Consider the following 26,161-nt stretch of genomic DNA (forward strand, 5'->3'; position numbering starts at 1 on the left):
ATATCTATTGAAAAACTACAACTATATTTGATTCTTTCTCAAAGAAAAGAATTTTGTCACTATACCATCAAGTGGAAATTCCAAACACAGAATTCAATTCATTGGAAATAGGAATCTCAAGCAAACTCAAGCTAACATAAAAAAAAAACAAAAAAAAAACAACAACATTAGAGTATACATTTTATCCAACTCTAAAAAAATTTGGACGCGAGAATGAGAAAGAAAAAAGAAGGAATGGGCTTACAAAATATAGGAGGAAGTCTTGCCTTTTGAAAGAAGGAAACCGAGAGACTCAAGCCACAGCCTTGTCAAAATTTTCATAGCCATGGCTTGAAATAGAACGCTCCTCTTCTCTCGGAAACACAGCGGTTCCCTCCTCCATAGATCTCTCCTGCGTCCCATTAGCAATCAAATTCTCTCCATTGCCTTCCATCTCTCTTTCTCTCCATCTCTTTGTTACATGCACACGTAGTGGGATAAGTTCTCAAAGAGAGAGTTTAGTACCTTTTACTCCAAGATATCTTGGCAATGTTGAAGGATGGAGAGGCCTTTCAGGCTAAGCATATTTTCTATGAAACTAATGGAGGTGCAGATTAGATGGCTGCTTATATAGACAGTCATTCCGGTAGTACCTTGTGGGCTGGCGATGGGGAATTGTTCCTAACACTCCGAGGATTTTATTTTTTGATTTTATTGGATGCATTCGTACTCTCGTCAGGTATAATCCACCCGTCTTAGCAAAAAGCAACCAACAAAAAAAAAAAAAAGAAGGAGGAGTTCGGGCTCAAAGCCTGCTTCCCAAAGGCAGCATCGAAGTTGGAGTTTGATAGCAAAACAAAGGGAATACATGGAATCTTTTATGGCCGAATTCAGTATCTATCGGTGATTGGCCGCTGCTCAGAAGGTAGAGAAAAGTGGTAGAGCGTAAGATGAAGTAGGGTTTTTATTGCATTTTGATTAGCTAACAAGGAACGATACTAGCAAATTTGCCATGATATTAGTTCAAAAATATTCTAAGAGAGTTTGATGAATCCATCACCCTCTTTAATGACATCCATCCACTCAATTGGCCTATCATGACTTTACACATGTAAAGTTGTATATAATTCAAACTTGCAAAATATTGCTATAGACAAGAATATTTATGTAGAGTTAGGAAGTTCTTACAAGAAAAGGATGTACACTTCGAGAATGTGGTTTTCCTATTTAGTAATTTACCATCTTGGTTTTGCACCGAGTGTTAATAAAAGAATTAATGGAAGAGTAGCACATATGTTAACAATCGCATCTCTACTCTGAAAACTTTTTCGTGCGAGTTGAATCAAAATCGAAAACTCTCTTACTTTGGCAAGGAGTAACATATTCTAGCAAATCGCAAAAGGGTGAACTTTGGAATTTGAAGTCCTTCGAGCACACAATACTTCTGATACATGTCCATAAAAAGATGTTGAAAAGGAGTAACAAATTTCAAACGACATGGACCTATCTATCAAATGTCAGATGCACCGAGTGTTTGAAATTTAAGTTGCAACGGCATAACTATTACAATTACTATATCTAAAAGATATCTTTCTAATACATAACTTTTATTACTTAATATAGTAACGATAAATAAAGGTGATCGGGTCCGAGCCTTATCACCCTTCTATCGTGTATTCTAGGGTCTAGGCTCTTTCGTTATCGGCGAACCCGTTGCGGTCGGCACCTCGAAACGGTAATGGGTGACTCAGTAGGTAGTGCTCACGCGAGACTCGGATGAGCTGTCGGTGTAGTAAAGTAAGTTTATGTAATAATAATTGTAATATATATATTAATTAATTAACTGAAAAGAAAAAAAAAAGAAAGACGGTAACGGGTTCGACGGTTTCAGAAGGTCGGCGCCGCCTACATGGCCTTTATTTATTTACATCCATACCAGCGTCGTCCAGTCCAAACGCGAACCCGTTCTTCGATCTCGTGAGAGAGAGAGAGAGAAAGAAAGGGAGAACCTGCGAGGGTGGGGAGAGAGCGGTGGAACAACGGAGAAGAAGCAACGCTCTCGGCGGTAAACGTTCTCTCAAGAAAAAGAAAAGAAGATTTTTTTTTTTGTGCGTGAAAACCTAAATTTCTTCTGTTTCGATTCGATTACGAAATTCGATTGGTGATGCCCTAATGATGCCTGATCAGAGATTCAAGAGTCAAGGGTTCTTTTTCTTTCTTGCATGCATCATCGATGATTACTGTCTGATTCTCGTCTGATGATGTGTCCCGTCATTTTGTATCTAATCTGGAAATAATTTCTTACTTTCTTTGCAATTCTTTTTGATGGAAGTATTAATTCCGGTCAAGTAGCCCCCTTTAATATGTCGCTGTTTTCTTTTATTAAATCTTCTCTGCTGTAAGTTTATATCAGGGCTTTATATCTGTATTTTTACGGCCAAAGTTTAAGATCTTGTAGTGAAAAACAAATAGGTCTTCCCATCTTCCTCTACTTACTCTGCTAAAGACTGGTTGATTTGGCTGTATTTTATGGCGGCTTGCAAAGTAGAAAAATGAGTTGTTAGGTTTTAATTACTATCAAATTATTTCTAATTTTTAGATATAACAACATTAGCAATTCTTATTTTTATGGGTACTGTTGATGGATATCCTTGGGGCAACTGTTAAGAGTAATGTTGGCTTTACTCAATAACATATCAATATCTGATTGGAACTTCAAAGAGGAGATTTGACTTAAACAAATTTTCTGCAACACCCCATGTTCCTAATATGTGTCGCTTATACCCAATATGTGATTTCTCTGTCGTCAAGACAAATCTAAACTACTCATATGGTGAGAAGAAAAGGAATGCTGTAGTGTCAGTAAAAGATGTGATTGAGATGGAGAAACAGGGAGAGACTTTATGGGGAAAATTTTAAGATTTTTTTAATAATAAAAAAAATTGACTTTGCATAGTTAGATTCCTAGTGAAAATGGAAAAAAGGTCATTAGTTAATTAACAAGGGCTTCACATTAGAGGATGCTGCTAGGGTATCCATTGATACTTCTCAATAAGGGTAAGGTATATTGTTCTGGGGACATCTTTGGAATGTTCTAGAAGTGCCTCATGTGTTTGCACATGCCAAATTGTCATTGTTGAATAGTATTGTAATGGGATTAGGGGCATAAATGTTTTCTCATAAAAATATATCAGTTTACTTTTCGGTCATATCTATTTTCTTCAAGATTGTTTGGATTCAGTATATTTTCTGATTTTACCTCCTTTCTTCTTCCACAGAGTGTGTGAATGTGCAGATCGAATGAACAACGTATCCATTCTCTATTTAACTTTGACCCAAAATCATAATTATATCTTTTTAAATTTGATTTTCTGATTTAGAATTACATTATACGGTATTAGGGTAGATTGATTCAACACCATGGAGGTTTTTTAAACCTCTAAGTAAGATTATGCAGGAAAACCACAACTTGCTTGACTATATTGATGACAACGAGGATATGCTTAGGTTTTTCTCTATATTAAGTGGCGATGAAGATGGAATAGATTATACCGGGCACTAAATAAGGAATAGAGAATTGAAGGTTCAGATGTGGATAAATTTGTCGCCTCCCATTTGATGGAAGACAATGTGATTGCTTTATAGACTTAATGGATTGCAGTTTGATTGTTGGAAGATTTTAACATGGTAGAAACAAGAATCATGAAGGATACAGCCATGAAGAACAAGAATAGAAGCACCATGCAAGATCCAGTTCTTAGTTTAAGTAATAATGCCCATGAAAAAGTAGAACTAATCCTATTCGGTTGTGATATATTGGATCCTTGGCCATATTATTTGATGGTGGATGGGATGCTTCATGATTGTGATATAGTGAAGTAACCACCCCAGGGATCCAATTATGAGAAAAGTCAGCACTAGCTTTGTTATTAGACCATGAAGTTGAGGCTGATTGCAAAGTCTTGAAGCAATACTGGTGGAGCAGAAGTGCGTTTTCCTGACTAGATTTATAGATGATGTTTAAAGTAGAACTTTCAATCACTTGAGATTTATTAAATTTTCTCTGGAAAACAATTAAGGTTCATAAATTGAAATGAGCACTTTTCTTGGCTTATCATACGAAAATCATCTTTTAGACGCTTCTAAAGAGCTGAAAGGGTTGTCTAGACGAAGTTACTATGGATCGAGACTTTTGTGCTTGGAATTACATTACCTCCACTGGGAACAGCTTTACTTGGACTCAAATATAGCTCTAATAAATGAGCCAGTTGTGATAAGTTGGTGTAATTCAACCCATGGTCTTCATAGAGCACAAATTGTGTTCAAGCTCAAGCTACTTGTAACTTTTATATTTACAACCAAAAAAAATCAACAACTGGAATTTCAGGCAATTGGATTATATGCAACCAAGAACACCCATTGCAATTTCCATCATTTACAAAAAGCAAGTTAAATCAAAGCCGTACAACATATTGGTGTCTGCTTAGTGTTACAGCTTACGACAGTAATAAAAATTAAAATCTCATGTACCACAAGTGAAGTTTCAGCTGAAACTGAGTAGTTCCGGTCTAGTAGGTCAGTTTCAGCCTAAACTGACTAAAACTAGCCATAATATTTTTTTAAAGCTTTTTTATGTTCTCTGTCATATATTTATCATTTCTTTGTTTATTAGGTACATCATCTATATAGTACCAATATTTAATGGATTTCCTTTTTTCTTGAGTTAAAAAGGGATATGTAGTAAATATAATTCTTGATGGCCAAGGCTTCTAATGGCCTTTATCTTAGAACAGTAAAAAGATTACTTTAAACAACTAAATACAACATTATTTCAAAGGCATTCTTTTTATAATAATAAATAAAACATTTCATAACTTCTTGGACTGGTGAGGAGCCATCTCAGGTGTATTGTTCTCACTATCAATACTCGCACCCACATTATGATAATGATGATGGCCACTGCTATGTGCATCAGTCACCTTGCAATAGTATGTGGTATTAAATAGGTAAACATAATTTATTTTATGCTCCTATGTACTTATCTTGTTTGTTTGTGCTTGATTATTTTATATCATCTTATAATTTAGTTAAGATATTGGTCCATTCATGTAATATATTTAGTGTCGATTCAACATAGTTTAATTTCAGATTGAAGCTACCAAACTATATAAACAATGATCATAGATAACTTCAAACACAATTAAACTGATAGAAAATGTTTTGCCTATGGTTTAACTTCATTTGAAACTACTCGAACTGTATAAGTTATGAACGTAGATAATTTAAAATACAATCAAATGATGGAAAATAATTTACCTTGATTTTGTTTTTCCTTTTTTTTATTTTTTTAGATTTTTTGTAGCTTTTTTGGCCGAAACTCCGAACCTGAGTGAAATTGCTGTAACTACCAAAATACTCTACCAAAGGGACCAAAACCAAATTTTAAAAACTTGGAAGGCATGGCATATAAGAACTTTAGGATGCATAAATCCATAAACCATGATTCAGTGATGTCTATATCTTGCTTTTTTTCGTAGTTAGAGCTTCACAGTTCATCACTGCTCCTTATGTTTCGAAATGTTGGTGAACAGTACTGGAGTAATTATAAATTAGAATAGCTTGTCCTAGAATGGGCCAGCATTCATGAAAAGCTACAGACATTCTAGCTTGTCCTATCATGCCTTCAGCCAACATTTCTTCTACTGTTTATAAGAGTTCAATTTATCACTTCTAGCTTATCCTAGCAAAAGGACTCCTATTTAGCTAATTGTTATTTTGCCCATTACTTCTCACAGCAAGAAATTCAAAGGTGCCTTAAAGCACCAATGATCTTGTTGCTAGGATACCATAAATTTGCAGTGGGCAGGTAATAGATACCATACTCTTCAGTTTATGAATGCATAAACTGAATAATAAGATACTATATCTGGGCATATCTTCTTTGTGCTTTATTTGTTTATTGATTTTTCTATTATTTTTCACCTGAATATATAACCACATGCAGTTGACCAGAACCATGGTAGAGGGGACCGTTATAGCTGTTTGCCAATTTGGTGGAGATTTTGTCTCAAATGATGATGGAACTATCTCTTACAGTGGTGGAGAAGCTCATGCAATAGATATCAGCCGTGACATGAAGTTTGATGATCTCAAATCAGAATTAACGAGTATGTTTAATATTGACAGTAGTCCCTTGTCTATCAAGTACTTTCTTCCAGGCAACCAACGAACTCTTATCACAATATCTAGTGACAAAGATCTAAGGCGCATGGTTGATTTTAATATGGGTTCTATAACAACAGACCTATACATCTCAAGTAAGGTTGACAGCAGGTAACCTAGAAACAATACTCTGTTTTCATCACCCTTTAAAAGATATATGAGTTTCTAAATACAATCATTCTTTAATTTGCATGAGTTGCACCTCTATTTTCTTTTTGTTGTGAATTTGCAAGGACTGTATTCTTTTCTAGGGCACACAGGAATATTGGAGCTGACTCAGGTACTTCTATAGTTGACAAAGTTGGTGCTGTCTGCAGTGTCAGATCAGAGAGGCTTACAGCTGTCAATGGAAGTAGCAAAAGGTATATATACTCCAGTTATTACTTTCTAAGTTCTTGCTATCTACATTGTGTTTAATAACTTTAATTAATAAACTTGTACTCTTTTAGGGCGCCTAGGGGTAGGATTTCTGTAGTAGGTGCAAATACCCATAAAGTTGACTGGTTCCACTGCTGAAAATATTAGACAGTTGAAAGTAAACACTGCAGGAATAAGTAATGGGAGGTATATTTTACAAAATCACTCTGCTTTGTATATCTGATTCATATCTTCTGTATCAACATGAAACATATGCTTTACTCGAGTTATTAGGGGACTAGGATCTACGAAGAACTGTATCACAAATATACTTGTATCTTTACCTTTCCTTTGTAGTATGGTTTCTTAATATGTTATTTTGTGTTTCCTATCATAATTATGTTGGCTACGTATACATGGCCACTGCTGAATTTTTCTAGGTTCTGTCTTGTAATTTTGGTCTTTTGCAATTAAACCAGTTTAAGAAGTTTTCAGGATCAGACTTAAAATTGGAAAATAGTGAGTACTTGTTTTGAGTTGTCTAAATGCTTTTCTTCCCTTGCATTACTTTTTAATTCTTACATTGCAACTAGGATTGTTGCAGCTGATTCAGTTACACTTTCTGCCTCTTCCCCGAATGTGGACATTGTTGAACAGCAGAGATTTGTCACTGATGACAATATTGAAGACAGGTATGCCATAAGATCTCCTCAGGTTAGCTGCTTGATCCCACGAACAAAATCACTTGGAATGCATGTTTCTGTAGGGCAACTCACAGATCCCTAGCTGACTCAAGCACCCCTATCATCATAGCTGTAGATGCTGCTGAGAATGCTGGACCACAGTCTGCTCCTTGGGATTGTGTTATTACTGAAGTCGGGCAAGAATTTGATAACGTGAAAGCCTTTCGTGATGAACTGTGTAAATATGCTTTTGTCAAAGGTTTTGCATACAAATATATAAAGAATGACAATGTTCGCGTAACTGTTAAATGCACTGTAGAGACTTGTCCATGGCGGATACATGCTTCAGGGTCAGCTCGTAAGCAGAAGTTTATAATCAAGAAATTCAACAATGTACACACATGTGGAGCTGGAAGTGGTGATGATGGTCACCAACGAGCAACAAGGCATTGGTTAGCAAGGATTGTAAAGGAAAAATTACTGGATAATCCACAGTCAAAGCCCAGAGATATTGCAAGAGATATTTATCGAGATTATGGAATTAATTTGAACTATACTCAAGCTTGGCATGCAAAAGAGGCTGCCCAGAAAGAGCTTCATTTCTTGCATGAAGAGGTATGCAATCAGTTGCCTCGTTTATGTAAAAAAATAATGGAGGCTAATCCTGGTAGTATAACCACATTAGCTGCATCTGTTGATTCGAAGGTGCGTCGTGTATTTGTCTCTTTACATGCCTCTCTTCATGGTTTTGAGCATGGGTGTCGACCTCTTCTTTTTCTTGATAGAATTCCTCTAAAAGCAAATAATCAGTGGAAGTTATTAGGTGCAGCTGCGATGGATGGAGATGATGGTATCTTCCCAGTTGCCTTTGCTGCAGTGGAAGCTGAAACTCACAATAGTTGGCATTGGTTCTTAGTACAGTTAAAACATGCAGTATCAACATCTCGTAATATAACGATTGTGTCTTGCAGACAGAAGGGCCTAGATGAGTCTGTGCCTAGAGTTTTTGAGGATAGTTTCCATGCCTACTCTCTGTTTCATCTAATCGAGGAATTGAAAGCAGAATTGAAGAAGAGTTCTTATTCAGAACAAGATAAGCGTGCAATTGTCAACAATTTCAAAAGTGCTGCCCAGACTTATGTAGTTGATGACTTTAATACATGCATTGATAGAATCAAAAATATTTCAACAGATGTTGCTGAATGGGTAATGTCTACTAAGCCTGAACATTGGTCGAATTCCTTATTTAGAGGTTCACGTTATGATCATCTCTCAGCAAACATTGTAGAATCATTAAGCAGATGGATTGCAGTGAAAGATGAGTCCACAATAGTGCAGTTGATTGGCGCATTGCATGCTAAGATAAAGGATGTTTTGGATTCTCGTAGGCAAACTTCTAGCACATGGGCTGGAACACTGACACCATCAATCGAGCAAAAATTACAGAAAGAGATCCCCAAGGCCCGAATGCTTCTTGTCGTATGTTCTTCTGATTCTGTATTTGAGGTTCATGGTAGTTCAATAAACGTTGTTAATATTGCTAGCTGGGAATGCACATGCCAGAGGTGGCAGCTTATGGGATTGCCTTGCTTGCATGCTATTGCGGTCTTTAATCGTGTTGGTAGATCTGCATATGACTATTGCTCTAGATATTTCAGATGTGAAAGTTATCGTTTGACCTATTCAGCATCAATCAACCCAGTCCCAGATATTGAGAGCATCAGTTCTGTAGCTGGTGCAAATTCATATCCCCCTCATACTCAGCGCCCACCAGGACGACGAAAGAGAAAGCGAATTAATCCTCGTAAGACAAGTATTAGGCCACTCCACTGCAGTAGGTGCAAGGAGGCTGGTCACAACAAGGCAACGTGTGAAGCACAGTTGTAGATTCATGTTATATCTGTTTAAGTTATATGGTATCTTCTTTTGACCTTTGGAAAGCATCTGTGAAGCATGGCATGTGTTGTTTTTTTCTCCTGATATTGCAAGAGGTTTTTGCTTATCTAAGGCTTATAGATGTATCATTTGCTTTATTTTTCATCCTTGTTATAATTAGATGTCGCGCAAGCTCAATGTAAAATGAACACCCCTTTTTTTTCATAATGACTGCCTTCTCTTGATTTGGAGGATCAGGACAATTGTAAATTAAGCAGCAGCTATCTCCATTAGTTGTTTGTAGGAAATGCCAATAGGTAAGTTCTCTAAATGTGCAGGTAAACTTGAATTATTTATCTTCTCAAGTTGTCAGACCGATTATTTTGTAACTTGATGATAAAGGAAAACAATTCTGACTTTTTGAATTAGCTTAGCTTATTTATAACTTAACCAAGGAGAAATTTCACCCAATGTTTTTGCAGGGTTCACGTTCTGTTGTCATCCTACCGGCCAGCTGGTGATGATGTTTGTCAATTGTCTGTCTATATTTCTGCTTTGCCCCCCAGATATTGTCTATTTTTCTGTTACGTAAATTCCTCTTCCTTCTCTATTTGATGGTTTCCATTTTAACTCTGAACTATAGGCTTGGTTGATCTCTCATGGACTTCTACCGGTGAGTGAATTGGACTTGTTATATATCAGTCGAGCACAGAGCAATCTGAGTGAATATATCAGCATAAAGCAGGCTAATAAGTCATAATAACAAAATGCGGACTCAGTCATCTGCGCTCAAATGAAAAATTAGGTAATCTCGTCTGATCGATTCTCTATAATTCTAAACTTTATTTCATTTATCTGAGGTGGTCCCATGTTCCAAAGACCAACTACCTGTTAACCAGAGAGCCAGTTCCCTCTTATTGTTGTAACGGCCATACGCAGAACTTGTTTTATTTTTGCTGAAGCCTAGCTGATTCTCTTTAGCTTCTCATTTGATGAAAATAGCTATTTCTAGGGTTTTGTCAAGGTGTCTGTTTTCTGCACCAGGATTATGTCAGAAGCATCATATTTGTAATTATCTTTCTGACTGATGATTTGATGAAACTAATTCTCTTTCTGATGATTTGATGGAATTGATTTTTTCCAGGGAGTTCCTATACGGTTTTGCTCTTTATTTTATTATCATTGTGTATGTGGTGCAATATATTTGTAGTTATATTGCATCTTAAATGCGAAAATGTAGGTGCTCGATTACATTGACTTCCTTAGCTTACATGCATGATCATTCCAGCAGGGGTGGACATTGTTGTACGATGGAGGATGCACGAGTGTATGTGAATTGTTTGAATGTACATCACAAATATACTGTTACCATTCACTTGCTAATGATCATTTATCTCTTCAAATGAGATGTCGCAATTGGAGGTTGGTTGATGCCAAACATGATGAGATTGGTGGTATTAGTCAGGCCCTGCTGCCGCTCGATCAAGCACAACTGACTTTATGGGTTTAGCAGTATTAACCTAGGAGCAATCAGTAGCGGATGACCTATAGGGGGCGTTTGGTATGGGGTGATCGTTCTAGGATCAAGGGTGATATGGGTGGATGTGATGAGATCACCGTGTTTGGTTGCACCATGGTGATCCTACGTGGCGGTGATCTTAAATCACCTCCACTTCTCAAATCACCTCTCAATTCGGTGATGGGGTACCCGTCCTTGAGGTCAGGAATCCAAGACCACCCCATGGCAGTGATCCTGGGTTGAAAGTTAAAGACAAAAATATCCCTCAAGTTAGTAGAAAAATTGATATATCAATATACTATCAATATATTATGTCAATGTTATATATATATATATATATATATATATATATATATATTATGTTGATATTATATATTATATTAATGATATATATTATATTATAATATATTACTAATCATATTATTATCCTATTATTATTGAAGGATAATTTTAAATTCTAGTAGAAATATATTATTATATTTTATAATTATATAACAAAAATATTTAATATGTTACTATATTACTCCTATTCACTTTATTTTTCTAATCAAAATAATTATTAGTATTAAAAAAATCTATTATAAGTATAAATAAAAAATATTAATTCTATAATGAAAAATAACATATTTTTGTAAGATTAATAATTTAAAGGAGTAATAAATATATTTTTATAGAATATATTAATAATTAACATATTAATAAATATATTAATATTTATATTATAATATATTTTATATTATTAATAAATATATGATAAGGGCTACTAAAAGTAGAATATGTGACATAATTATGGAGCTATTATAGGAATTAGTATATTGACTTACATTTTTAATTTATGAGAATTAAAAATATATAAAAAAATCATTTAAGATATATCAAAGGTATTTGTGGTATTATGTGGTCAGTGATTTTGGATTTTGACCATTCTAAACAAGTTACTCATGGATATCCGGAGATTTTTAATCACTGGACCATGGTCTATCAAACATATTGATCTTAGATCACCGGAGATCAAATCATCCCAGCATTCGGATCACCGGGGATCTTAGATCACCATGGTGATCCTGTTGGGGTTACCAAACGCCCCCATAGCTTTTTCCAGAATTATAAGCCAGTGGCAAAGTATAGTCCGTACATAGGAATCTAATTCTGCTTCCCCAGTTTACCCAACTATTTAAAGTTTCCAACTTCCCAAGTAGCATATTATAAAACAAGATTAATAACACCTAAGATCTAACCTGAAATTTCATAGTTTACAAGCTTACAAAAGGCACAACTGTCACCACTAAGCTTGAGTTGTTCAAATAAAAAGTTAGTACAAACACCAAGTTCCTTTGAGTCAAGCATAGGTTCATATTATTTTGGACGAAAAAGTACATAGAGTATCAAATTTGCTAATATATAAATCCACGTTATGGGGTCAGCTATTATCTTCTGTATTTTTTCGAGCTTCTGGAAGAGAATTTCATATCCTTCTTTGCATTCATGCTCGCTGTTTTTCGCATATCCTTCGTAACCAAATCTTTGAACTTTATAAAGCCTCCCTCAATCTGATGTTTTAGATCAACTATGATGTGATGGATATCCTGGCCTAAAGGAAAAAAAAACCACAACTAAGCTCTTCCGTGACCTACAACTCAAATTGAATTAAAGTCAATTACTAGATCACAAAGAGATGGACATATATGATCATCAAATAACCACAACAATCCAACCTAGTAACTACAACACTCATAAAACTGTTTTCCCTTGCTGCGTGGCTTAGTGGATTTTCTTAAGCCAAATCTCAAGCCATAATAACATGTGTCCCACCCCTGGTGGAGTTATATATTTTGAACCCGAGGACATGCCGCTAGCTGCTTGTCCTTATTACCAATGAATCTAGAAAAAGAGAACATAGAAAGCATGAATGCATTTAGGAGCCTTGGAGCCAAGAAAAAAAACATGTCCATAATTAAATCATGCTAGAAATGCTTACCTGTGGAGTGAGGAGGCTGGGGCTAAATTAGTCAAAAAATAAAAATTAACACCATTTGAGAGAATATTGGAGGTTATTTTATTTCCATACTATGGATCAAAACATAATTAGTCAACAGATTTCAGGGATATGTACATAAATATAGATGATATGTGGATTAATATGCAACTACAGAAAACTTTTATGATATATGTCTTACCTAAGGAGTTTGCTCGGTTGCTGGATTCAGAAAAATTTTAGATAAGAGAAAAAAATTTATAATTCTTTGCATGCAGTTTCTGTATTCCAAAATATATGAATATTTTTTGAGAGCCATCATTTTCTATTTGATTAAGATCAATTTTAATGGCAGTATTTAAAAAAAAGTATTTTTAGTGAAACAAGTTTTGTAATAAAAAATACTAATAAAATTATTTTAACGGCGGGTGATGTCAAGATTTTTAATACTATCGTTTCGATGATAGAATTATGAGCTGGGTAGATTGGGTTAACTTATGCTACATAGATTCTTTATATTTACTTAAAATAATTTTTTGATGGTTGCTGGATGACTTTCGAATCTACTTTTGCCGATACCAAATTTTATCCATTCCCATAAGATTGCCGACGGACGATGTGTGCCCTATTTTATATTGAGATTTGACGTGTGCATAAAAAAGTCAAACATATTGGGACTATTTTTTGGACTGTTGGCTGCACCCTCCCTCTCTATTTTTAAATATTTTATTTTTTTGATTCTCACGGTCCTATCCATACTCGTTTTATTTTAATTCATCCGACTTAAATAAAAAAATAGAAAAAAAAACCTGAAAAAGGAGCATCAAAGAATTAAGGAGCCGCAGATCGGATCGCCTTCGTCCGCCGACTGGAAACAACATCGCTTTCTTGAATTCTTCTTCTTGATGCAGAGATTTGCTCGCTCTGTTGCCGGATCCACCATGATTCCTTGTTTTTAATTAAATAGACAGCGAAAGCGAGAAGAGGAATCTGGTAAGGTAAGAGTTGGAAGCACGCTCCTTCCTTCTCTTTTTCAACTCACCGACGGCTGGATCTTTTGTTTTTAATCGGTTCTTGGATTTTTCGAAATTTTTTATACCGAGAAGAGAGAGCGAGAACAGAGTTCGGATTAGTATTCCGCGGGAAAGGAGGAGCGAGAGGAAGAGGTCAAGAATTGGGATCGGATTCTTTTTCTTCAAGAAGCCCTTTCTTGGGTTGTAACGTCACCAAAAGACACCACTAATTTATAGGAGGGGAAGGGAGAAGGATAAGGTAAGTGGGGGTTGTTGAGGCGGCTGGTCTTTAGTGCGATAGGCTGGGGTTTTTGGGAGGTCAAGTGGCGACCTTCCTTTGTTTGCCCCCCTTTTCGAGGTAGGCGGCCGTTATGCTTTCCTGGAAATTAGGGTTCTTTCTTCTTCTCCTCCATTCCGTTTTTTTTTTTTTTTTTTTAATATCTCGCTTTTTGCCCATCTCGCAGTAGTACCAGCCGGTGTTGCAGGAGAGGAGGCGACGAGATGGGGAGTCACGCCAAGCTCTCAAGGAGGGCGCTGGAGACTGATACCCCTGTCATGGTTCATGTGCGTTTGGATGATTTTTCCCTATGTTTTCATTTTTCTTCTTCTTGGATGGGAAAGCATCAAGATTGCAGGTTACTTGCACTTTAATGATTTTATTGGTGAAATTTTCTTTTTTCCCCCTGTATTCAGATTCAAGAATTGATCCGGAAAGCTAAAGATCCCATATCTCTAGCACAGGTTTGATCCCTTGATGCTTCTTTCTTTCGTTATGTCTCTTAATAATCATCTGTGTTTCCTTTACTATGTAGATCTGTTATCTGCCTATTTGTGCTGATGTGGAAATGGAAGCGTCCCGGCTTGTAGCTGTAGTTCCAAACTTTAGTTCTCTTAATTTCTGATGATTTTGGTGTATCATGAGTGCAGGGTGAGCATTGGATTTGGATCATTATTGTAGCAGTTAAAGAGAAAATAAGTGCCTGAAAACTTGACCGTAGTTAGACTTGTGTGGTAGTTTAGCAGATTGAAAGCAACCTAGATGCTTATGGGATTGTTCAATTCTCGTCCAATTATTTCCCCATATATGTTGTACGAGGCATAGTTTATGGAGATATCTGTATAAAATAGAATAAAGTAGCAATTCATAAGTAACATTTTATGCTGTGTCCATGTGGTTGTGGAGCCGTTTTAGATTACAACTTTTGGTCAATTTTTATGTGACTCCATGTGGGATGGAGAAGCCTTGTTTTTTTTTTTCCCTCTCTTTTCTCACTGAAAGATTGCGTTTACTGAAATAAGATTAGGAAGCAGATATGTCCCGAAATCTTTTTCTAGGATAACTTCTCTTCGATCTGTATCGATTCTAAACATCATTTCATACTTTAACTCGATTGGGTGCAGGGAGTAGTTTATTGGCAACCACCTGCACAGTCTCTAGACAAGGTAAAAGAAATCGTATGGGAACCTTCTATTAGTCATTATGGTGCTGATGAAGGACTTCCTGAACTAAGGCATGCATTGACTGAGAAGGTACATCGTTTTCCCTACAAACTCAAGAATTTGATTTTTTGTTAGCTCAACAAGATACATTTTTTATGCCTATTATTATGTTATGTCATGATGGATTTTATTTTTTAAAGACATTACAGAAATTCTTGATTTTTGCAAATATCATACTGTTATTTGCACGAAATGGTTTCTCGTAGGCTGTAGCTTGTTTTCTGTTGTGTAGATTTGTAGGTAAGTTTAATTGCTTTCTTTTGCAAATTTCCTTTAAATCATTCTATTTACAACGAAGCATAATTTCAAATTTTGGATAGGGCACTCTTCTTTCTTGCATCATAGATATCCTTGTTGTGACAGATGATGCTGTTGTTACTTTTGAGATTAATCTTCTAGTTCGAGATTAGAGTACATGGTCATGAACAAATTTTTACCTTGTACTCTTTTACACAAAAATCTGTCTGCTAAAATCCTCAGTGTTATGTGCTTGCCTATGCATTCATAAGTAAAAGCTCAGATTTTAACAGGATAAGTTAGTCTGGTTGAAAAAATGTGCTTATTCTTCCACTTCCCACTTCATTATGTGCATGTGCAAGTTCTTTGAAGTAAGAAACTACTGCACATCCAGCATAGGGGTTTTCTAAAATGAAGGTGGATACATACCTTGTACTTGATTTTGCTCTTGCAATTCGATTCATTCAATTTGAATATTTGTTCTTCAGATGTTCTTGATATGAAATCTTTTCAGTTAGGTGCTTGTGTACTACATTATGGTAACCCTTGGAATATCGACAAAGATAAAAAAAGAATAAGCATATTATTCTCAAAAAAGGACAACTCTATTTTCTAGACAAATGGAACTTGAGAAGAGCTCTCATTAGGTAGTTGTGTGGGGAAACTTGGAAGAGCTCTTTGGATGACATGTTGGAAGCGAAGTGGAGGTTGGCCACTCTGGAAGGAGCTCATAGGTTGGTGGATGGTTAATGTTATATCATTGATAATGTCATAGCAATGCAACCTGGGTGAGTAGGGAGGGTTCCTTTAACATTTTGAAATCAGTAAGAAACTCTAGCATACAATATGGAGATTTGGTATGGGGATGTCTATACTGAATCATGGTAAAGAATGGATATATGGTCAATGTTGGACTCGTGTCACATGGTGCATGAGTATGGGTATGACACATCAAATTCCAAAATCCACATAGAATGACACTATGGATGGATATCTGCATATAGAAATTCTGCACATATATTCAGTCTATTTCTAAATGTAAGTGTTCTAGCGTCTATAAAGCATATACACATAATAGACATGTATCAAAAATTACAACACCAACATGTGCATCAAATGATAGGAGGGGTGCATGTATGCTTGGATGTGTGTGGAGGTGAATTAGGATCTAGTCAACCATATTTCAAGTCAAATTCAGTTAGATGAAATCGGAAGATGTGGGTCCAACATCGATAACCTGAGTTGTTGAATGTGATGTACTAACTTTAAATTGCTTAGACCAAAAATCATGTATTTGGGAGACCCATAGCCTTATGCATCAAGTGGTCAAACATGGACAGTTTAAATAACATGGTACGATACCTATTTTGACCACTTGATCTATAAGCTAAGGGTCTTCAAATCACATGATTCTTGGTTTGCAAACAGTTATATGTAGTTGATCAAATTCAATGGCTTGGATAATCGATATTGGACCATCATCTTCCGATTTCACCTGACTTTACCTGATATCCCGTTAACCGGATCTTGGTCTACACACACACACACACACACACACACACACAGAGCTCAAGTTAGAAAGCTCATTCAATATTAAAGTTTGGTTTGGATAAATTGTGTGCTTTCAACCAAGTCTTTGAGTGGGGAATTAGAAGCTGCTTCAGAATTCCTACTTCATGTATGCTCGTGAAAGATCATTTTGTAGTGATGTTTATGTAAAGGGGGAGAAAGATTCAGGTTTTTGAGGAACATAGGGTAGTTTTGATGTAAAGTGTGGAGTTTGCTGTGTTCATCTAAATCTTGCTTCCTGCTGGCTAATGGGCAAAAGCACTTGGACAATCAAACAATAATCAAGAGAAAGAGCTAGGCGGTTGATTTTCTTTTTATTTTAGTGGCGAGGAGAATAAATCATTTGCTGTTGAGGCAGTTGATTGTTTGCTTCCTGCTTTTTTGGTTATTCACCTCCAATTTCTTTGGTCCACCATCATCAATTTAAATACTAGTCGAATGATTCCTTTTTCAGTGATAGGTTTTTATCTTACTATCTAGGTTATCCTTCTAATGGTACATGCAAATGAATTATTGTATCTTTATGTAAGATTAAGAGGTTCATTATTTATTAGGCATTCAGTTTTCTTCAAAAAAATGGAAAGCAAAAACTCGATGAGCTTAGTTTTGATGACTTCCAGAGCAACCAGGAAGAGATTATTGACGGTGTGCTATTAACAGGGTGACTGCTATTAATTTGGCATAAACTTTAAACTAAAGGAGCCATAGCATATTATTCACCTTATTGCTTATATCTGTCTCTTAGAGATCCTTCTTTGATGAGTGAATAGAAGGTATTTGCAGGGGGAGCCTTCTTGAGCCACTGTCTAGATCAACTTCTACATGCCACTATTGCTAGAAAAAGGATGCCATTAGTAGTGTACTGTGTAATTTACCTGTTATCGCTTATTTCCATCTTACTGGCGTTCTATGTTTCTTTAGGAACGTTTTACAGCTCCATATGAAGATCACATATGTCGTGCTAAAATTTGTGCGATATTGTATTTTCCTTCTTTTATTTCTTTTATGACTGGTCAGATATGGATATATATAAACATCTCTCTCTCTCTCTCTGTGTGTGTGTGTGTGTGTGTAAATAGATATCCCTGTTCACTTGTATTCACATTGCAGTTGCGCCAGGAGAATAACTTACACAAGTCTTCTGTTATGGTCACAGCTGGTGCAAATCAGGTGATTAAAATTTGTGTAATTATTTTATTTTGCAAGTGCGGTTTTCAGAGGTAATTTATGAACCATAAAAAGTCGTCATGATCTTTTATGTTCTGCCTTGCTTCTTTCTGTTTCAGATTAGAAGTTTTGATTTCATTCTGTACTGGATCAGGATTTGATTCCTGCCACTTTAACTGCTCTTGCTTTCTCAGTTTAATGCACCTTTCTGTTAAAAATGTCTTGTGGTACAATTAGAAGCCTTTGTTGGTTCACTTGCAATAATACTCAAGTGAAAGATGTATAAGATTGGAAAGTGTCGGTCATGATGCTTGAGCTTAAACCTATTTTCAAGTTTATTAAGCTGTTGATTAATAAAACTGCATCTGTTTGCAGAGGCCTCTATTCTATGGATGAAATTACTGAACATATAAATTTTATTTTTCTGGAAATATTATGACAGCCAAAATCTGATATTGAATTCAATGATCAAATGGAATCCTGCACCTTTCTCTAATAGTTAGAGTTTTGAAGTCGGTGACTATTCTTCCTCGTATCAAAATTGACACTGCTGAATCTGACTTTCAATTTATAAATGTGCGCTAGTTGTATTATATTAAGCTATTTCTCTAATTAGTCTGTTTACTTTTAACTTAGTGCCATACCAAGGTTATCTTCTCCATTCTTTTATCAACCATAATAGGATGGAACTATCTAATTTAAGCCATTTAACATTTAGAAGGATTTTTTATGGACAGTCTTTTCGAAATGTACTACGTTAGAGACAATGTGTATGGAATATTTTATTCTTGTTTGCTACAGAGCTGAAAAATCAGCCTGTTGTAGTAATAAGAGTATTTAATGTAAGTTTCCACCTTCTGAAGTCCAACGTGCCTTGAATCAGTTGAGATGGTTATATGATAATTGAAATGTATGAGATTTATTATCAGTCCTTTTATTTTATTAGCTTCAATAAAACATCTAAAGGGAAAGTGTTGCATAATACATCCATGTATATTTGTTGTTATTTATGGATTTTTATTTCTTTCCGCCCCTTTCATATTTGAATATGAAAAATGCTGAGTGTTGTTGCATTTGATGTAAGTGTATAATTTCTTCTTTGATACATACACTATCTGCAAACCTTCAAAAACATATCTTCGTTCTTCTTCTGAAACTTTAACCTTTTTCTCAATTTAAATTGTAAATGATAGCAATTCATAGCCCCCTTCTGTTATATGCGATGTTCCGGATTTGTCAAAGTAGCTCCTGTTATTTTGAAAAGTTAATTTTAATTTATAATATGGTCTTGGATGTTGTTATAATCAAGTTGAGCACGCTTGAACAATTGCAACATTCTTTTTTTTAAAAAAAAATATTGCCCTTTTGTCCTGCATCCAATTATTTTGGTATTCCTGGTACTCAAGTATTGTTTATGTTCTTCACAGGCATTCGTAAATATTGTGCTTACCCTATGTGATCCTGGGGACTCAGTTGTTATGTTTGCACCATATTACTTCAACGCATACATGTCCTTCCAGATGACAGGCATCACTGACATACTTGTTGGTCCTTCCAATCCCAAGACTCTTCAACCAGAAGTAGGTAAGATGTGGGGCTTTGTCTCTAATCCAAATGTTGGATTCCCCACCAATCTGAATGACCTATGCATGATATCTACTATTATATGCTATTCTCTAGAGGTGCTTGTGAGGCTCCAGCTGGGAGTCTGTACATCTCCACTCACATGCATAGCACGTGTAAGCCTTTAGTTGTTTATAATTAGAACTGGATTCTCTGTGATAGGGATCTCAGATTGTTCTGGGCTTTCCATTAATGATCATTGACATATACCTGAAAAAAATGACATGAATTTTCACTCCTATATCTTTTGCTCCAGAGACAATTTTTTCCTTTATCATTAGAAGTTTCACATTTTCTTCCAGAATCCATCTCATTGTCATGTCTTTAATTTAGAAGATATTCCCATCTGACAGCACTTATTTATTTGGCGGCATCTTATGCACATAGCAGATTTCCCCTTTTTTCAGTTTCAAGTTTTACAGTAATACACATTATTTTGTCGGTCATGGGGCCCTTAATTTTTAAGGGTAAGAGTCGTAAGACATTAGGAAAAGTTCTGTTATGTAGTGTTTTGTGCAATCTTGAACATATCTGCTGAAAGTATCTGACTTCTGTTGAAGTACATAAAGATAACTCTGCATTTGGGAGAGTACATAGGGATTGAAGGTTAGGTCGTTCTGACTATTTATTGTTCATTGTTTTATTTTATTTTATTTTTTTGGTCTGATAAAGGTAGAACTTACCTATCAAATAAATTCCTTTAGACTTGATACTTTGACTAGATTTTGAAGTGACAATGGCAGGGATATCTCTCTGGTTTAGCCTGTCTCTGCTCGGTAAGCCAGATTTTTATTAACATTTATTTAACGCAGACTGGTTAGAAAAGACTCTATCAGGGGAGGGCAACCAACCTATACCCAAGCTTGTTACCATTGTAAATCCAGGAAATCCAACTGGGGCTTATATTCCAGAGCCCATCTTGAAGGTCTCTCTCTCTCTCTCTCTCTCTCTCTCTCTCTCTCTCACACACACACACACACACACACACACGTACACACACACACGTACACGTGCACACAAGCATGAATCCACTGTTTCTAATTACTGATATATTGTGCTCTTTGCAGAGAATTTCAGATCTTTGTAGCAACGCTGGTGTGTGGCTTGTTGTAGATAATACCTATGAGTAAGTTTATATTTTGAATGTCCAAATCAGTTTTGGGTAATACATGATAACATTTAGTCAATACTATACTTTATTGTGCATAAAGATATCCCTTGTATCTATACCAAATTGATGGGGCCCCCTCGGTCAAAAGCCCCACACCAAGCCGATCCGTCCTCCAATGCTTCATGCCTTTGATGATTGTGCTGCCTAGACCGATTTGTAGGTAACGCTCTTGTGGATTTATGCTTTTCAGCGTGTGGAATCCTAGACTATTCATGGGGATTACTGGCTGCAGCTTATCCCAACTCTTAGATCTAGAAAAATCAATGTCACAATGAAGAACAATGAACCAAAACAATGATTGATTCGATTCCAATGATAAAAACAAAGAACAAACAGAAAAAGATAAATCTAATAAGGAATCAGAAAGATCCCTTACTTGCTCAATAATCTAAGTAAATTTTAATGAAAAAATGGTCAGAGTTATTGCTATATCATTTCATTGCAAATGGCGCATACTGTTAAATATTGAAAAAAGGAATTCTCAACATATGAATTATAAATTGTGCTTATATGAATATTTAGTTTGGAGCAGATGGTATGGTACCATGTCAAGAGTACAGCAGCCAACATTATTTCATGTTGGCTGAAAAACGCATATTGGGCATTGAATTAGGTGAAATTTAGGACTAGTGAGGCAAGCCTTTTATTTTCTTGGGCACGCACTAATGATAGTAGTGCCATCCTGACACCAGAAAAGTATGTTGCTGTTATTGTGTTTGCTGATAATCAATGTTTGCACAATGGTTTGGGTGGAGGAATCAGCTAAGTTTGCCTTATGGTGTTTGGGTGGAGGAAGCTGTTACCATGTTGATTTGGGGCACCAACATGGTTTTGTAATTTTGAAGTATTTATGAAGCAAAAGAAAAACTTTAGATATTGAATTATTAAATCTTCCAGCAATAGCTGTGTGCTGTTTTAGAATAAGATCATAGAAGTGTAAAGTGTTTGTCATATTCTACTGCTACAATTATTTGAAACAAATATCAGTAATTAGTATGCTTGAAAAATATGGACCCTGCAGCATTATTGGCCAAAATCCTTAAGCAGAGGAGTGAAACTATGGATTATTCCATTATGAAGAGTTCTGCTGGCATTGTAGCTAGAATAGGATCTCCACTGAAGTATGAGATTAAGCTACATATGGAAACATCACTTCAAAAGTGCCAATTCAAATATTTTTTCCTTTTGGAAACAAAAGTCTCCCTTTATGTTGGCTCTCTTCTACATAAAAATGGTTTAGTATCCAGAGGAAACGAGCCTCCTTAGAGAATGGTCAATTGGTTTATTATGTAAAAGGAAGTCTGTAAAGTTTTAATGTTGCTGATTGCTCCTTGATTCTCTTAGTTATTTTCTATATTTCATTTGCAGGTATTTTATGTATGATGGGTTGAAGCATTCATGTATAGAGGGTAACCACATAGTTAACCTCTTCTCCTTTTCCAAGGCCTATGGAATGATGGGATGGCGTGTAGGATATGTAAGTTGATTCTTTGGTGATTATTCTGTTGTTTAAGTTGTAATTGGATTGCATAATCAAGTGTTCCAAGTTTCCAGCACTCATTTGCATAATTTCTGGTAAAAGCCTCCATTTCAAGCTAGATGAGCATTACTTTGTAGATGCATTTTTTCATTTGGATCGAAAGCCCATGTTTTTCACAGCAGTCTGTACACTTAGTACTTATTTACATATACATGTAACTCTGGTAACAGGTATTTCTTTGTCAAACCTGACATTTTTGTTGATTTACTTGGACCTAATAAAAAGAGTTTTCTTTAAAACCTATGCCATGCTTTCGTTTTGTTCCTTTCTTTCACATATATCCGAACACTAGTTGAGCTGTAATTGTGTTTGTCCTTTCGCATCCGGACACCTGGTTTGTGCATTGTCTGCCGAAATAAATATCAAAGCATCTATCCACTATAATGCGCCCGTCATACCAAAGTATGTGTAAACCAACTTAACATTGGGAACATTATTTTGCTCTTGGGGTAACCTTAAATGTAGTTCAGTATGTTATATGGGATATGCACTTTGTATTAGTAGACCTGCACTTTCAAGTCTGTATGTGATTCTCACTTGTGCTAACAATTGCAGATTGCATACCCAACCGAAGTGGAGGGTTTTGGAGCACAACTCCTCAAAATCCAGGACAATATACCCATCTGCGCTTCGATCATAGGTCAGCGTTTGGCTCTGTATTCCTTGGAAGTTGGGCCTGAATGGATTAGAGAACGGGTGGAGAAGCTTGTGAAGAACAGGGAGTTGCTTGTGAAGGCTTTGGCTCCACTAGGGAAAGATGCTGTTAAGGGTGGAGAGGGGGCCCTCTACCTCTGGGCGAAGCTACCGGATAAATTTTCTAACGATTACGAGGTTGTCAGATGGCTGGTAAACAGGCATGGGGTGGTGGTGATTCCTGGAAGCGCCAGTGGTGGGCCTGGGTACATCCGTATATCTTTTGGGGGGTTGAAGGAGGCTGCCTGTGAGGTTGCTGCCGAGAGACTGAGAAGAGGATTGGAAGAGCTGGTGAGAGATGGGATGGTGCAGTAACAGCGGCTGCAACTTGGAACCTTGGATGCATTTCAAACATAGATTCACCGCTGGTATTTTTCAGAATAAGTCAGTTCCCTGGTTTCAATTTATTTGATCAGCTTCTTATTGGAGGAGAGTGGATGTCAGCAAAAGAATCATATAGGTCATAGTTTTCCAAGCTTTCATTGTACAAGATGATTTTTCAGTGGCCCAACAAAGTGGACGAATGTTCTCATATGTCTCAAAGCGATAAGATAATGATGCATCTAAAAAATAACAAAAATATAGTCAAATCCATAAGGTTTTTTTCCCCCTTATTTTCCCAATGATGGATGATGTATACACTTAGTGTCCTGCAGAAAAGTTGAGGACAGGTTTTATTCAGACAAAGGCCGAATAGCTTTTTCTATGCCTGAGCCTCATAGGGATCAGTGTTCCATCGCCACCTGGATCCGTTTAGGTTGACAGGTCCTTTCCCAGTCGAATGTGGATGTTAGACAAGGTACCCAAAAAATAGTTACTGATTACATTTTTTTTGTCCTCCAATTTTCTAGATCTTCATAGTATCTGGGGAAGTCAATCTAAAGTAAACACTAAAACTTAGTGGGACATCAGGACGCCGGTGGAGCCTGTGCCGTTATTAGGTTGCCAAAGCATCATTAGCAAGTGCTTTTGATTCAAGCTGGTCTTTCCGTTATTGTCTTATGTGCATGTGCATGCGGGTATGGTGGTATGCTTGAACAAAAATATTATTTTTAACATATATATACATATGCAAATAGCTTTCCAGATCCCTATATTTCGAAAATTTGCTTGCTGTATAATTAGAAAAAAGAAGTAGACAGAGTGTAATGATCTTTTATTTTTTGTTCCCTCCAACGGAAGGAAATGCTGGTGTTCCAACCAGCTTTCATTAGCAAATTGAAAGATGCTAAATATGGGGAATTTTTCTTCTTGTTCTTCCTCGTTTTCTTCTCGTTTTCTTCTTCTTTATCCTTTAACGTAAATCTTGCTGCAAAGCCCCAAAGTGCTGAGGAAATTTTTCTCTGATGCCCTTATCTTTTCACATGCTTTCCTCTTTTTCAATAAAGAGGGAAAATAATCTTCCGCTGTGCATACCTTTATTTATTTATTTATTTATTTATTTATTTTTTTTTTTTGGGGGGGGGGGGGAATTGGTATATCGATACCTTATACTTTCAATCACTTGGAAGGTGATTGTAGAATGTGACGGTCAATAATATGCAATTCCATGAATTGCCCTCCAAATTGAGAACTGACGTGAGATCTATTCAACGCTGCATAGAGCAATCCATGATTTTAGCTCTAAAATAAAGTTGTACACTTCTTTGTTGTGGTACAATAACATGCGAGTTTTAGTCTCAAGGCCAATGTGGCTCCATGTGCAAGGGTTAGTGCTCTGGTGTCCAACATTTTGATGCCAAAGAAAGTTTATTGCTAGGGGTCATTAGTGTTGTCCGTTGCTGTCCTTTTTACTACATTTGGACGCCACATCTATCTAGAGGTGCAAATAGGTTGCATCGGACCGGATCATGGGTAACTCCAACCCAACCTACTTTCTTGTTCGGATCTTAATTTTGGACTTAGACCCAAGCCAATAGAAGATCGGGTTGGGTCGGGCCGGGTCCATGGCTACAATTTTTGACCCAACAGATCATTCGGATCGGGTTGGGTCTATGTATAATCTGGACCCAATCCAAAAATTTCAAGTTCGGGCCGTGTCCGGTTCGGGTCTCGCAATTGAAGTACTGCTTTTGGAATTCCATAACCTATTGTCCTGATTCCTTCCCACGCCTTACAAGTTCCAGCCAGAAAAATGTTTGCGACTCCATGGCCTTGTAAATATTTTCTCCTCGTTAGCCAATTGGCTATCTAGTTAGTTAGGAAAACGCTAGTCCGAACGACCGAAAAGCTATCGACGTGGATCCCATGGGTTACGATCTAGATTCTTTGACGCATTGTAATCCAATTCGGGGGCTACGACGGGAAGCTGGATCCATACAATTAAAACAAGCCCATGCCAGCTTTGTTTCTTTATTTATTAGTAGATTTCCTCCAGTGGGTCCACAGGTCATCAATGGTGCCTGCCACAGGCTGAAGTGGTTGTTTCATCAAGATTCTTCCTAGATGCACATTGTGGACTTGCATCGGAGCGGCGCAGGCCATAGGATTGAAATCTAAAATTATTCAAATTTTAAATAGATCAGACAGAATCTAAATTCAGTAAATTCAGACCTAGCCTGAAAAATAAAACATGTCTAATTTTAGAATCCATCCCAACCCCATGGGTCCTCCAAAATAAGTCGAGTCGGATTATGAGTCAACTCGACCCATTTGCAGCCTTACATATATCACATGGGGTGTTCTTTCTTTTTTTTTCCTGAGCGCCCCGGTTAAGAGCCTGTGCTGTTGTACCATTATTCTGTATTAATGTGACTATTTTTTTTGAGATTTTTTTTTCTTGATAATAGCGTGAGAATTTTCTGGTCACCAATGGCACGATGCCGAATGGTGGTCTTGCACCGCTAGTGTGGGACATGGCACGAAAGAAGATTTGGTGCGGTTGATAGAGTTGGCGTGATTTAGAGGGTTAAACCTTATGTGAGAGGTTGTGAGAGTCCTTCGTTGGTTTTGACATTGATCCTTTAGATATTTTTTATTATATTCTATCAGGTTTTCTTTAGGGATATGGCACAAAAGAAGAATTGGTGCGGTTGATA

General features: G+C 36.5%; 2 protein-coding genes across 21 annotated transcripts; both read left to right on the plus strand.

Annotated features, from left to right (window-relative positions):
* The first annotated feature begins 1,876 nt into the window (after positions 1 to 1,876).
* Positions 1,877 to 10,243, plus strand: LOC120103702 (uncharacterized). 18 transcript variants are annotated; one of them, XM_089931050.1, is made up of 7 exons: positions 1,914 to 2,044; positions 5,984 to 6,146; positions 6,229 to 6,312; positions 6,453 to 6,563; positions 6,651 to 6,765; positions 7,163 to 7,250; positions 7,325 to 10,243. In XM_089931050.1, exons 5-7 carry the CDS (start codon positions 6,759 to 6,761, stop codon positions 9,126 to 9,128), a joined length of 1,899 nt encoding a protein of 632 aa, XP_089787176.1. In that variant the 5' UTR covers positions 1,914 to 2,044; positions 5,984 to 6,146; positions 6,229 to 6,312; positions 6,453 to 6,563; positions 6,651 to 6,758; the 3' UTR covers positions 9,129 to 10,243. The 18 variants fall into 18 exon arrangements, with proteins under 18 accessions (XP_089787166.1, XP_038985354.3, XP_089787170.1 ...); XM_089931042.1 differs by lacking the exon at positions 6,651 to 6,765 and having other exon boundaries at positions 1,913 to 2,044; positions 6,435 to 6,563; positions 7,152 to 7,250; XM_089931049.1 differs by having other exon boundaries at positions 5,984 to 6,312.
* Positions 10,244 to 13,308: 3,065 nt separating this feature from the next.
* LOC103720842 (aromatic aminotransferase ISS1-like) lies at positions 13,309 to 23,657 on the plus strand. Of its 3 annotated transcripts, none has more exons than XM_008810771.6 (11): positions 13,309 to 13,608; positions 13,717 to 13,981; positions 14,088 to 14,187; positions 14,317 to 14,364; positions 15,025 to 15,153; positions 18,040 to 18,099; positions 19,524 to 19,680; positions 20,532 to 20,644; positions 20,787 to 20,845; positions 22,259 to 22,367; positions 22,986 to 23,657. In XM_008810771.6, exons 3-11 carry the CDS (start codon positions 14,125 to 14,127, stop codon positions 23,436 to 23,438), a joined length of 1,191 nt encoding a protein of 396 aa, XP_008808993.3. In that variant the 5' UTR covers positions 13,309 to 13,608; positions 13,717 to 13,981; positions 14,088 to 14,124; the 3' UTR covers positions 23,439 to 23,657. The 3 variants fall into 3 exon arrangements, with proteins under 3 accessions (XP_008808993.3, XP_088578937.2, XP_088578938.2); XM_088722811.2 differs by having other exon boundaries at positions 13,309 to 13,603; XM_088722812.2 differs by having other exon boundaries at positions 13,467 to 13,608; positions 13,717 to 13,882.
* The last annotated feature ends 2,504 nt before the right edge of the window (positions 23,658 to 26,161 follow it).

The sequence above is a fragment of the Phoenix dactylifera genome, chromosome 5 (assembly GCF_051530095.1).
Source record: "Phoenix dactylifera cultivar Ajwa chromosome 5, Ajwa_hap1_PhDact_Kaust_v1.1, whole genome shotgun sequence".
NCBI lineage: Eukaryota > Viridiplantae > Streptophyta > Magnoliopsida > Arecales > Arecaceae > Phoenix > Phoenix dactylifera.